Source organism: Syngnathus typhle, linkage group LG17 (genome assembly GCF_033458585.1).
Source record: "Syngnathus typhle isolate RoL2023-S1 ecotype Sweden linkage group LG17, RoL_Styp_1.0, whole genome shotgun sequence".
Taxonomy (NCBI): Eukaryota; Metazoa; Chordata; class Actinopteri; order Syngnathiformes; family Syngnathidae; genus Syngnathus; species Syngnathus typhle.
Window position 1 is genome coordinate 8,362,057 of NC_083754.1, and position 13,372 is coordinate 8,375,428.

Genomic DNA, 13,372 nt, shown 5'->3' on the forward strand with positions numbered 1-13,372 from the left:
AGAACCATCGGGGGATTGGGGAAACGGGCCTGTCATGATTGAATCAAACACAACACACAAACTATTTGCCATATAGTTTGATACATTACAAATAAATTAAAGCGCATAATTTTAAAACAAAACTGTTGCGATAATGTTATCCCGCCTTTTTGTCGCTGTGTCACTGCGAAGGGAGATAAGTCACTTAACGGTTGGGTGACTCCTTATTTGCTGACAGCAGAAGCGGCAGCACTCACTTGCACTCGTTCACTGTGAGTATGAATATATTACTATCAGTTTCTACTAAAGCCACGGAAGCGTTGTGATATTTAATTGTTCCAGAAAGACTACATAGCAACGGATTAATATTATTATTATTTTTTTTTTTTAAAAGGTAAATATTAAAACAAAAAAAACATTTGAATGGTTTAATTTTAATGCGGGGACTATTTACATTCTCTTTTGAGTGCTGTATGGGAAAAAAATCCGATAGAAAAAAAAAAAGAACACCAACTCCGGAGTTTTTTTCCCTTGTCGGAACTTTTAACGTGTCGGACTGTCAACAAACAAAATGGCCGCCTAACAAATTGTGTTCCTCGGACGGAAGGCGAAACTTTTACGCTTGACAATAAGGTAAAAAAAAAAAAAAGGAAGACAAATATATTTACTGACGTGATTGTAACTGCACTACACATTTAAACCATTTTATAGTGACACCGAATTCCCGTTTAACTGTCACATTTTGATCTAGGGTGCCAAATCTCACAATGATAATGAACTTGACTTTAAATCCCGTACCGTTGAACTGCTACAGTTATGGAAAGTAAATCTGTACGGTACGCCCCGTTCTTTTTTTTTTTTTTGTCACATATTAGTGTTTTTGAGCTTTAGTACTGTTTAGTGGGCAGGAAATCAATGAAACGTGTGCCTCGGGTCCTGTGCCCTTCACGAAGGACAATAACGAGGACAGTCGATGATGTTATTACATACACACGCCCCAGTATTATTCCAAAAACACTGCCATTTTCATTTGGTCTGTTAAATAGGTTCTGTATCGTTTATGATGGTGATTGTGGTACCACCAAGTGGGCAATGATGATATCATTTAATTTCTTGGCTGCTTTTGCAGGTAAAACAGGAGGTGTAGACGAAAGAAGGTGAATCAGTGATGGTTCTGAAGGTGTTCTTCCCTCAATGCTGCAACCGCGCAGCCAGCGGTCTGCTGGTGGGCCGCTGGATTCCGGAGCACGACTCTGCCGTGGTGCTGGCCGTCATCCACTACCCGTTCATTCCCAGCCATGTCAAACGCTACATACAGCAGGTAGGCTAAAAGTAGCCTACCGGAAAAACACACAATGCACCATCAACAACTAATATGATTTTAGTCCCAATCCTAGTGGAATTGTTGGTTCCAATTCTAATACTTAGTTCTGATTTTACTTTAAGTCTAGGTCTACCACGTGTAGTAGTTCTAGTTTTAATCACAGTTTTGGTATTAGTCCCTGTCGTGTTTTTCTGTGTGTCAGATGGCAGCCGAGAGCCACGTGGAACTGTCTGTGTTGGGCTCGTGGAGCTTACCTCAGGAAGGCGAGGAGGGGATGGATAGCTTCCTGAAGGACCTGAGCACCATGTTCCCCCAGCAACGCTGGCTCCAAATCAGCCGCCGCATGGGCCAGAAAGGCTTCACCTGCCACCTCCTCGGACCCACTCCACCACCAAAAGAGGTGAAGAAGACTGAGGAGGAAGTGGAAGAGGAGAGCGAAGAAGAGGAGGAGAAGGTGATCTTTGTCCACTACGAGCAGAGGAAGGTGATGTTGTCACAGCTTCACCCCGTCCAGAATGGTGTCCCCGAATCCAAAGCTGCTTTGCCGTCCGAGTTGAGACAGGTACAGACACAATTTGACCCCAGGTTACGCTAAATTCATTCCAATTCATGTTCTAGTTCCACTTTGAGCTATTGTTCTAATCCTAGTTGCAGTCCCAGTTGTAGTTGCTGTTCTTGTTGCTCTCCCAGTTCCAATTTTATTTCTTGTACTTTACTTCTAGTACTTCCATAAGTAATGTTTGTTGTGTTCTATGTTGAGGTATTCCACACGGTATCTAGCAGCGGCCCCCTATTTTTCTTGGACAAGTATGACGATGGTCCGCTGAAGTCCACCCATTGGCAGTCTGACGGTCGAGAGGGAAGCATCATTGTGGAGCTCCTGAAACAGGCCTCTGTGCCGCTCTGCATGCTCCTCAGCCGAATACTGGCCGTGTGGACTTGGATCTGCAGCATGCGGTCAGAAGAAGAGACATGCTAAGCTTTGCTATACTAACTTGCCTTAGCGTGACATGTGTTGTGTGTCGTTGTGGTCCTCTGCAGGGTCTTTGATGTTTTCCCGCTACCCTTTCTGTGGTCCAAGTTTTCGTCCTGTGTACAGCTCAGCTACAGGACCCAACACCTCAAGACTCTCAGCTCACCAAAATCGGCCGAGAATCACACGCAGTTCATCAGGTTTCACCACTGCTCCCCTTTGTTTTCCTGTCCAATTAATTCCAGCCAGTTTTACTTTGAATTTGTCCTACTTCTCTGCGTGCGTGCAGAAAGGCCAACATGTTTGTGTCCATCCTGATGGATGTGGGTCTGGGTCTGTTGCTGGCCTCCTGGCTCTACAGAGATGACCATATTAGCATGATATCCAACATGCTCGTTCCCGCTGCAGACGTAAGACACACTCCAAGCTTGTTTTTTGAACATGCACTCAACGCCAATAGGCAGTCATGGTTCCAGATCTTGCACGAGTGACTGCACTAATACTTTTTCCACTTGGACTTTTACTTGGAGTTTGGATGCTAATTTTAGTTGTACTTCCAGTTTTGCTTTTTTATCACAGGTACCTAAAAGCATATTTTTCTCTCTGGTTAGCATGTTGCTAAGGAGCTACAGGATCTGCTGCAGTGGCTAATGGGCGCCCCGGCTGGGCTTAAGATGAACCGGGCCCTGGACCAGGTGCTGGGCCGCTTCTTCCTCTATCACATTCATCTGTGGATCAGTGAGCGGACAACACACGCACACACACACACCATATACATGCTTTTTGTCTTTGTTGTAACAAAACTGTTGTCTGATGTCTTTCAGATTACGTGCAACTGTTGTCTCCGTTCATGGAGTCCATCCTGTGGTACGGCGGCCTGTCGGCGTGCCTGGGTTTGACCTTTGCCTTCTCTCTGCTGTCCGACATGGTGGCGCTGCTCACCTTCCACATCTACTGCTTCTACGTCTACGGAGCCAGGTCAATAATTCACCTGCAGGGGGCGGGCTTTTCTCACTTCTACCTTCTGTTGCTCTTCAAAGTTCCAGTCATAGTTCTGGTTCTCATTCAAGTGCTTGCCTTCTCCTTTAAGTTTGAGTCCGGCTGCTAATAATGGATTGTGAGGCCGAAAAGAGGCTGCAGTGAATAATGCATCTGCGCTAAAGATAGCCCGGGGCAGTGCTGCATGATGAAATATAATTGCATATTTATTAGCTTCAAGTCTCAATGTTGTAACATGTTGTCTGAATGTGACAGGCTGTATTGCCTGAAGATCTACGGCCTATCTTCGCTATGGCGGCTCTTCAGGGGCAAGAAGTGGAACGTTCTGAGGCAAAGGGTCGACTCCTGCTCCTACGACCTGGATCAGGTAGCGGCGCACGCATATTACTTCGGACACACTACCTACTAATAATTCACAGGGACAATACAGTATGAACGTTATTTGTGTCGTTGTAGCTATTCCTTGGTACGCTGCTGTTTACCATCCTACTCTTCCTGCTGCCCACCACAGCCCTCTACTACTTGGTCTTTGCACTGGTAAGAAAATAAATACCGTTTTTTTCCGTGTATAATGCGCCCCCATGTATAATACGCACCCTAAAAATGGCATGTTGATGCTGGAAAAAAGCCTGTACCCATGTATAATACGCACCCAGATTTTGACTCCTACTTAAGTCCGTGAGCGTAAAATTATTTCAGAAAAAAGATCATCTTTGGGAACACCCGGATGTTCTGCCGGTCAGTATCACTGCGCATGCGCTAGCATACTGAATAGCGAAGAAATGTTTCGGATTTGTGTAGGGTACATTGTGACAGCAAACGAGCAGGTGATCTAGCAAGCGCCTGATACGAGAGCATTGTGTCCGTATGGAGTGTGTTTGAAGTGAACAGCAGAGAAGAAAGCACATCTGTAATGGCGGCCTCCGTATGATATCCGGATTTAAAAAAAAAAAAAAAAAAGTGAGAATTTTTTATTCTTTTTTTGTACCCATGTATAATGCACACCCCAGATTTTAGGACAATAAATTAGCTAAATTCTGCGCATTATACATGGAAAAAAACGGTAAATGATATTTGGCAGGCTTGTGCATTATGAGTGTGCATGTGTTGTCCAGTTGCGTCTGGTGATCATCCTGTTCCAGGGCGTCATCCACCTGAGTGTGGATTTCATCAACTCCTTCCCGCTCTTTGCCATCGGCCTTCGCGTGTGTCGTCCGTACAGACTCGCAGGTATACCGTCGCCCCACATTGTTCACGTAATGAACACAAGAACAACGTAATAATTCTGTTGTTGTTATTTCTCGTGTGTGATGGGTCCCACCTACCGTTCAGAGGGTGTGAGGTTCAGGGTGCTAAGTGAGGAGCCCGGAACTGCTCTTCACCTGCTCATGGAGGTCAGTTTTTATTATTTTCTTTTTTTTAGAGCATAAAATATAGCATCTTTTTTAACCTCCACACGATTATTTCCGGTGAATTTTGATTTTGTTGCTTTTTGTTGACAGATTAACCCGCTGAAGAGCAGCGCTGTGGTTGACACGTACCGCACGCCCACTTACAGCTGTTACCCCAAGGACTCATGGGGCGCCCTGGCCAAGAAGCTCTTTGTCGGGGAGCTCATCTACCCATGGAGGCACACCAGCACCAAGAGCCACGCTGCCAAGACTGACTAACTGACTGACTGACTGAGCAGCACAAAATGAATAAGTCATGAAATGGAAACAGATGGACGCAGGCAAGAGAGAGGAAATGGAAACTAAAGTGGTAGCTGCTCTGATCACTACAGCGACTAGTTCTGACTTGGAAAGGCGCCAGTTTTGTGATATTTCACTTCAAATGAGATATGAGGGCATATACACCCCACACTGACTTCCCAACACTCAAATATTTTATGTTAAAAATGTCTACCATCCTGTGATGAAGTTACAGGTGTACCATTTCTCAAACCCTTTTCTTATGTTATTTATTTAACTATTGATATTTTTAATGCTGAAATTGTCATCCAGGTACTTACTACTTACCGTATTTTCCGGACTATAAGGCGCACTGGACTATAAGGCGCACCTTCAACAAATGGCCCATTTTAAAACTTTGTCCATATATAAGGCGCACCGGACTATAAGGCGCACCATTAATGCAATCACAATATAATAACTTGAAATAGTGAAAACAATATATCAATAATGTTAATAGCACACAACACACAAAATAAACATGTAAAGCTTACTTTAATAAGTACAAAACAGTCAGATAGATCAGTAAACTTGAGAAGGTAAAGTTCCATCCATCCATCATTCTCTATTTAGTCCATATATAAGGCGCACCGGACTATAAGCTTTTGAGAAAACTTGAGGTTTTTAGGTGCGCCTTATAGTCCGGAAAATACGGTACTTACTGTGTATTGAGCTGCAGAAGTGCTATTGTGTATAAAATATAATAAAAAATAGCAATTATACTAAAAAAATAACACATTTTGCGGATGTACTTTTGTGTAAAAAATATGAATTAGATAGTCATTTTAGCCACCACAAAAAATGCTCACACCAGGTCAAGCTCTAATTTTTGTGTGTCAATTGAAGTCTTAATTTAGACCAAATGATGTGAAGTAGACAAGCTGTGATTTTATGCAATTTCTTTGTAATTCTACTATAATTATAATTTCTAAGTGTTATTCATATTGTGCCTCTAATGTTATTTTTAGTGTACTGGAATGGAATAAGTTGTCTTATTTGTGACTGATTTGTACTCATTTTTATTGACTTTTCCATAATGCTCTCATGTTGAGCCTTTGCCATTAAACACTCTTCCCAAGAATCTGACAGTTTCCAAACGTTATTCCCTTCAAATGTCTTCAGTCTGGCCATAAACTGACAAGAGTGATATTCCCATTTCATCAATCATTAGTGTATTTCTATGCCTGTATTTCTCACAAAACAATTGATGCTTTTTAAGGAAAATTTAGAGCTTGAACTTTATTCATATTATGCATTTCACAAAATGTGCCGCTGTAACAAAGAGCTTTACATATAACCTGATAGTACTGAGGAATTGAAAACAGTTATATATTTCTACATTATCACAAATACAAAATATATTTTATAATTCTTGTCATAGTTACTGAGTCTGTCTCTGTTTAAACATTAGTGAAACAATTTGCTGGTTTCCTCTTACCTCTGCGTGTTATTGTTAAATTTGATTGACAACTTTCTTTGACCAATGTTGGTCTCTCCTTCAGGTTGTAGGAACGTAACAACCAATCATGCGAATATAAAGGCGGGACTTACTGGAAGGCGAGTGAAGTCTTGCAGCTATCGGAATGTAAACAATACATATATATATGTAATTTTTAAAATAAGCGACATGACCCTGAGTTTGTATTTAGTGTGTGAAATTTTGATAAATTTGGCTGTTTTTACACTATTTTGCGTGTTGTTGACAAAGGTGTTTGAATGGCAGCATCCTCCAACCAATGGTGTCCACCTCTATGAGGAAAGCAACCAATCATGCTAATGGGGAGGTGGGCGCTCGAAGCTGGAGCGAGTTGCCCAACTGCAATCTGTCAGCTATCCGCAGATCCCTCACCGTCCTTTGGCTTGTCTTTACCCATGGCTCGGAAGAATGGAGAAACATGGACGCCACGGATTGACGCGAAGGACGAACACACATTCGGAGTGGAAGAATAAAAATCCCCGCCGCGGCGCTGTTCTCTCTTGCCCTCGCGCATAACGCCGTTCCCTGGATGTGACGGCGGGGCATTCCAGTAATCTTCGTAGCCGGACCAGAAGACGACGAGGCGGCCTGAAATCAAGCAGACGTCGCTGGAAGTGGAGCCCATCAGGTTAGCATCACCGAGCTCTCTGCTAACACCGGTGTGTATGTTTATTTGAAACAGTTGACTCACTCGCGTAAGTCGGCGTGAATGTAACCGGTGTGGGTGTCCTGGAATAGAATTTCAAAAAATATATTTTGTGGCGCATACTCGATGACGTTAGCGGCAGTCAGATGTGGGAAGGATGTTAGCGTGTTAGCTTTTGCGGCGGAGGTGTAGCTTGTTGTTCTTGTTAATAATTCGTAAATAGCTTCCTACTCACCGTTTTTAAGGGTGAAACACTCCAATCAGCATAATACGAGTTCAATTCAAGGTTCATAAAAGTGAACTTGTTAATTCGAATAAAATAAATCAAATGTACTTGTGCCGTGTAAGATACATTCTCAAGAACCACACAACAATTTATGACATTATCTCTTCAATGAAGATGTAAAATGAATGTCACAAAACCCACATTCATTAAACTATTACAAAAGGTTACCAATCAGGCTGAAAAAAACAGAAAATTAAATTTCTCCAAGGGATAAGACAAAATAGCTTTCTAAAAACAAACAACAAAAGCACTTTATGGTGTGTATATATAGTTCAGACAGTGAATGTGATATTAGCCTCCTAAATTCACCTTCATCTGTCCGCACTGGATCGCAGATAGTGTCTTTTGCCATTCGATAGTGTTAGACAATTATATTTATTGTTTGCCTCAAGCCCACATCCCATTGGTGAATTGTTGTCAGCCCAGTGGCGCATTTATTTACAGATGACACATAGGTGTGAAGTCAGCACGTTCCGGCCACCGTGAACATGTTTGTTACGATGGTCTCATCATGGATTTGCTCACCAGGGCTCATGTGAGAGGAGGTCATGGGCAGCCAGGGCAGCCCGGTGAAAAGCTACGACTACCTGCTCAAGTTCCTGCTGGTGGGCGACAGCGACGTGGGCAAGGGCGAGATCCTGGACAGCCTGCAAGACGGCTCGGCCGAGTCGCCCTACGCCTACAGCAGCGGTGAGTCGTTTTTTCTGGATGTAGAGCTGAAATGGTTCACTGATAGGTACCACTTGTGCTTTTGATCCATACAATTTCAGAGCTGAAGTCCAAATGTGAGGAAAAAGCAACAGTTAGTCTGACGCCATCTGTCTAAAAGCAAGAAAGAGCATTGTGCAACCGCGGTAAATATTTAATCGGCAGGAAATCAGGACAGAAGAAGCAGAAGCTTGTGATTGGGCCAAAATGTCCTTCGGCTTTTTTGTTGTTGTTGGTTTTCAGGCAAGAAGCCCACAAGTGGGGTTGTGTTGTGCGTGCGTGTTGGTGTTCTTAGTGTGGTCAGATGGACCAGTGTCACAGTTACTTCATCCGTGTGATGAAAGAGTTGCTAGTATTTCCCTCCTCGCATGGCGGCCGGAAGCATTTGTTTGCTCAACTACAGGCAGCATTTGTTAGGAGCCGTGAGGTTGAGACCTTTTTCTCGTAACCAATGCGTCATCTACCCACGAGGCTTGTTTCATACACGCCGCGGGTGTCTTCTTCCACATGGTCGCCGTCTCTTTGAAGGAGTCGTCTCTCTTCTCCCAGAATAGAAGCATCGAGCGTACACATCACAAGAACCGTTGATCATCCCGGGATGCGCTCTCCGCAACTGCGCAATGGAATTAGCTCAGCACTCAAGCTCGCAAGATCTCAGGATGTTGATGGTGATGATGTTAGCAAGCGGCCGCTAATTGACGCCGCTTGTCCTCCATTTCGTGGAGTCCAAATTACTAGTGTGTCTAACGTTCCTACTCTTAAGTGGCATCAATCAAATTGTTGGACCGAGCTCACATTTTGTTGACATTAGCGGTCGGCTTCCGCTGATAGTAAAATAGAAAGCGGGAATACGGTCGTCAGCCTGTGATTCAGGTGTTTGGCCTCAGGTCTTTTCCCGCAAGAAAAACCGCAGGGACCGGTTGAGAAGATCCGACAGGGGAGCATGTCCGGACACGAAGCAGCAGGTGTAGTCGGACTGGTTTTCTTTTTCGGTCGTTAAACAAACTTGAAAAGTTACAATTCTGCACTGACTGATGACTGCGGTAAGTCCATGTTCACCTTCGCTGCAGTGCTGCATTGTGGGAGAAGTGACAATTGCATTCTTCGTCTGTTTCTTCTTGCAGGCATCGACTACAAGACCACCACTATTCTTCTGGATGGCAGGAGGGTGAAGCTGGAGCTTTGGTGAGTACGACCAAGCAACCTCACTAAGATAAAACGTATTTCAAAGGTATGTTGGATGCCGATGGAGCAGTTCCAACCTTTGGAGTATCGTACTTTGGTGCCTTCCACTTGTCCTGAATTCTTGTGCCCCTTCTGGTCTTCAGGGACACGTCAGGACAAGGACGATTCTGCACCATTTTCCGCTCGTACTCGCGCGGCGCTCAGGTGAGACGTCGCGCCTCTGGCGGCGTTCTCCTGGATGGCGTTTGATTTCTCCTTCTTGTGCAGGGCATCCTACTGGTGTATGACATCACCAACCGCTGGTCCTTCGACGGCATCGACAGGTGGATCCGAGAGATTGACGAGGTTCCTGAGTTATTGATTTCGCTGCCATCTGCTTTAACTACGCACCACACGGACTCTGTTCATCTTTCGTTTAGTCAACCGAATTCCATTAAATATAGTGGGGCAATTTATGTATCCCAATTGCTTGATACTATTTTCCGTAATGTCCCTGCATGGTTTTCTTTGTGTTTCTTCAGCATGCACCGGGCGTTCCGCGCATCCTGGTGGGCAACCGGCTGCACCTGGCCTTCAAGCGGCAGGTGCCCACTGAGCAGGCGCGAGCCTATGCCGAGAAGAACGGCATGACATTCTTTGAGGTCAGCCCGCTGTGCAACTTCAATGTCATCGAGTCCTTCACTGAGCTGTCGCGCATTGTGCTCATGCGCCACGGCATGGAGAAGTTCTGGAAACCCAACCGAGGTGGGTCCCCAATTTCTTTGCCGCTGGACTTGCATCGTGCCATACTTGCAACAATAATAATATACTTGCCATGCTAAGCCAAGTGGTGGCTCGAGGCATGAGTTTAATCCATTCCATGTCTCCCGCAGTCTTCAGCCTGCAGGACCTGTGCTGCCGGGCCATCGTGTCGTGCACACCGGTCCACCTCATTGACAAGCTGCCGCTGCCCGTGGCCATCAAGTCGCACCTCAAGTCCTTCTCCATGGCCAACGGCATGAACGCCGTCATGATGCACGGACGCTCCTACTCACTGGCCAACCCGGCCGGCGGCTCCAAGGGCAACAGCCTCAAGCGCTCCAAGTCCATCCGGCCCCCGCAAAGTCCCCCGCAGAACTGCACGCGCAGCAACTGCAAGATCTCCTAACTGCCGCTTTCCCTTCCCCAACCTGACGGCAGCGACGGTGGCCGAGTGCCGGGCTGGGCCGGGCCGCCGAGCCTTTGGCACCAAGCTTTGACGGGAGAACGAGTCCGACGTGTCCGAGAGTCCCGCTGCTCCGGCCCGCCGCCAGTCACGTGAGAGACAAAAGGAGTTTTCCGCTTGTACAGACAGACGCACGCTCATCGAGTGTCTCTGTTATGTTTTGGTTTTTCTCCTTTCTTCATACGTCTTCTTATCTGCTTTGGAAATAAGCTATAAGTCGTTCCACTTTGGGAAATGGCCTCACACACAAGCACATGCAGAAAAGCTCTTTGGCCTCATGCGTGTCACACGCCCGCTTCCACAGAAGCACTTTCACGCACGCGTGGGACTGGTGACACACTCTTTTGCGTACACTCCTCCTGAAAACAATCTTCATATACTGTACATGTCACACACACACACTCCTCGCTCGCACTCACGCGTCACATTCTCCTCTCACATTTAGACTGTCTTTACACACAGTCATTTACTCGCATGTAGTCACCTTCACACACACACCCTCCTCTGTCGCAAACCTGTACACACTTGCGTCGTCGCCTCAGACACTTGGAGCGCCTCGTCGTAGCGGCCTTCGCATGTAATGCGATTGGAGCAAACGACTCCTGACTTGTTCCCTGTCCCGACCTGTAACGAGCAGACTTGTTAGCGCGTCTGAAATGGGAACAACTGGCTGCACGAAGCTTCCATTTTCTTACTCTTGTGCAGCTTGTGACTTTTTCGGGTCCCTCACGGTTGTTTCGAACGTAACACAAGTGATGGATTCTTGTTGATTTCCCCTTTATTTTGTTAACTTGACTTGCCTACTGCGACTGCTGCGACTTGCACTTCGCCCCTTTTTAGACCACTACACTTGCCTCCCTCCCTCCAAATCTGGCTAAAATTATCTCATGTTGGGGGTGGGAAAGGTTTATTTTAGAGACAGGGAGTCGTCCTAGCGTGATGGATTTGAGGTACGTTGCGCAAAGGCGCCGTTCAGCCCCCATTAATTTTTTATCATGGCAGTTTTTTTCTTTTTAAATCTCACCGTGGAGGCGATTCACTCAGAAGCCTGTCGCCGTGTGTCATAACGTGTATTTTAAATTATTATATGACAGTGTCACCCATAATTCAATTGACTCTCTCTGCTCATATGGAACGGTTGTAGTCCCACTAAGCACAAGTTCAGAACCGGGACTATTTTCAGCAAGAGTTTGTGAGGCCCGATCAACCATTTTGGTTGCTTGTGGCGTTCTATTTTAAGACGGGAGCACTGGGAATAATTCAGGTGAGGAAACTGGCAAGCGTGACCCTTTTGCTGCGTAGTGATTAGCGAGAAGTCAAACGAGCCCATGATTCCAAACGCAGCCCGAGTCTTTTGATGTCGGTCTGGCGCCATCCCGTGATTCATTGCTGCTGAATAATAGATCCTCCTTGCTTGCATCTCAGGAGGGCGTCTTCGTCGCCGTTGTCGTTGGTGCTCTTGCTGCAGCTTCTCGCTACGCTTTCATCTTCCTCCTTCCTTGATTCACTCATTGTCTTGCCACCATTTTATCCAACAGCAACGCCACCTCCTCTTCCAGCATTAGCAGATCATGTCAGTGTTTTATCACTTGTATTTTGTTTTGTTTTTCTCAGCGTGGCTCTTGTCCATTTAGGCTTCGTATCAAATTCAAGATCCCAGGCCCAGATCTGGGGTTGTTTGGGCCCCACTAAAGCAGACCAAGTGTGTCTATTGCATGTCATTTGCTAAATTCATTTGTTCTCCTTTTGGTAGGAAACATTGATGGAAAATGCAAATTTTAGTACAACAAAATGAATATTTGGATGGAGGAATGTAACATCAGTCGGCTTTGGTGAAGCAGCCTGAGGTTGTAATCCCGCACTGAAAATGTTCCAGGCACAAGTGTGTGGTGGATTTTTGTGTTTGGAGTGGCACTCCTGATGTTGGGAATGTGTTTCCTTCCTTCCTGCCAGCCCTTGCTACTGCTTTTCTACCGGTGGCACAACATGCACAAAATGAGAGGAAAAAAAACATATCTTCAGATAATTCATGTACGACTTTATCCTCTACCTGTGACATAAAACAACCACTTTTTTTTTTTGCGTCGTTTCTGTTGTTTTATATGCCCTGAGTTCCCGCCTCTGGATGAAGTGTAAGATAGACTAGCAGCAAATGGAACAAATGTTTTTGTGCCACTTGAGTTTTTCAAATTGGGCTCAGCGACGTTGCCAAGAATTCTCGAAGAGTGTTTCTCTCTGTTTATATGCAGGAAAAGAAAGAAGCATTGTTGTTGCTGACAAAAGGATTTTTGTTTTTTTAAGTCTTTGTGTGTATGCACGACCTCTTTTCCTGAGATTCTAAATGACTTGAGAGAAGGATGCACGATGGAACCGCTTCAGGGGATGCCCTCTGATTGGCTTTGTGTCAAGACACAGTGTTGTAAAATGGATTTAAACACTATTTTGGGGCTGAAAGCTGCTGAATCTGAGATACAAATGTGTGTGTGTGTGTGCGTGCGTGTGCGTGCGTGTGTTTGTGACAAACTGAAACATTTTCCTTTTTTAAATTATTGATTGTACAGTTTCAACGCTGTGAGGGTTTGAAGAGACTTTTTCACAAATAAACAATTGAATGTTCAAGTTGAAATGTAGACTCAGTATTTCTTGTTTGAATATCTTCATGCAACTGTAAACAAAATAGATACTGTTTTCACAGTGGAAGATACAGAGGACAGTGAGATGGAAACAATTGATCTGCTGTGGCGACCCCTTAAGGGAGCAGCTGAAAGAAGAAGTATATAATTAAAGATTTTTATCTTGCAACTACTATTTTGAATTTTTTCAATATTTCAACAGTCTTGTACGACGGAAGAAAAGTATGA

At 44.9% G+C, this 13,372-nt stretch overlaps 2 protein-coding genes across 3 annotated transcripts; both read left to right on the forward strand.

Moving 5' to 3' along the window:
* The first annotated feature begins 27 nt into the window (after nucleotides 1-27).
* pigq (phosphatidylinositol glycan anchor biosynthesis, class Q) lies at nucleotides 28-6,086 on the forward strand. 2 transcript variants are annotated; one of them, XM_061302333.1, is made up of 13 exons: nucleotides 28-251; nucleotides 1,109-1,300; nucleotides 1,506-1,865; nucleotides 2,064-2,260; nucleotides 2,345-2,476; nucleotides 2,566-2,686; nucleotides 2,888-3,014; nucleotides 3,101-3,254; nucleotides 3,531-3,642; nucleotides 3,732-3,812; nucleotides 4,391-4,505; nucleotides 4,608-4,669; nucleotides 4,778-6,086. In XM_061302333.1, exons 2-13 carry the CDS (start codon nucleotides 1,148-1,150, stop codon nucleotides 4,943-4,945), a joined length of 1,782 nt encoding a protein of 593 aa, XP_061158317.1. In that variant the 5' UTR covers nucleotides 28-251; nucleotides 1,109-1,147; the 3' UTR covers nucleotides 4,946-6,086. The 2 variants fall into 2 exon arrangements, with proteins under 2 accessions (XP_061158317.1, XP_061158318.1); XM_061302334.1 differs by lacking the exon at nucleotides 28-251 and adding an exon at nucleotides 516-612.
* Nucleotides 6,087-6,799: 713 nt separating this feature from the next.
* Nucleotides 6,800-13,137, forward strand: rab40c (RAB40c, member RAS oncogene family). The gene is made up of 7 exons (XM_061302339.1): nucleotides 6,800-7,110; nucleotides 7,943-8,104; nucleotides 9,247-9,307; nucleotides 9,451-9,511; nucleotides 9,575-9,652; nucleotides 9,829-10,051; nucleotides 10,180-13,137. Exons 2-7 carry the CDS (start codon nucleotides 7,963-7,965, stop codon nucleotides 10,452-10,454), a joined length of 840 nt encoding a protein of 279 aa, XP_061158323.1. The 5' UTR covers nucleotides 6,800-7,110; nucleotides 7,943-7,962; the 3' UTR covers nucleotides 10,455-13,137.
* Nucleotides 13,138-13,372: the final 235 nt, after the last annotated feature.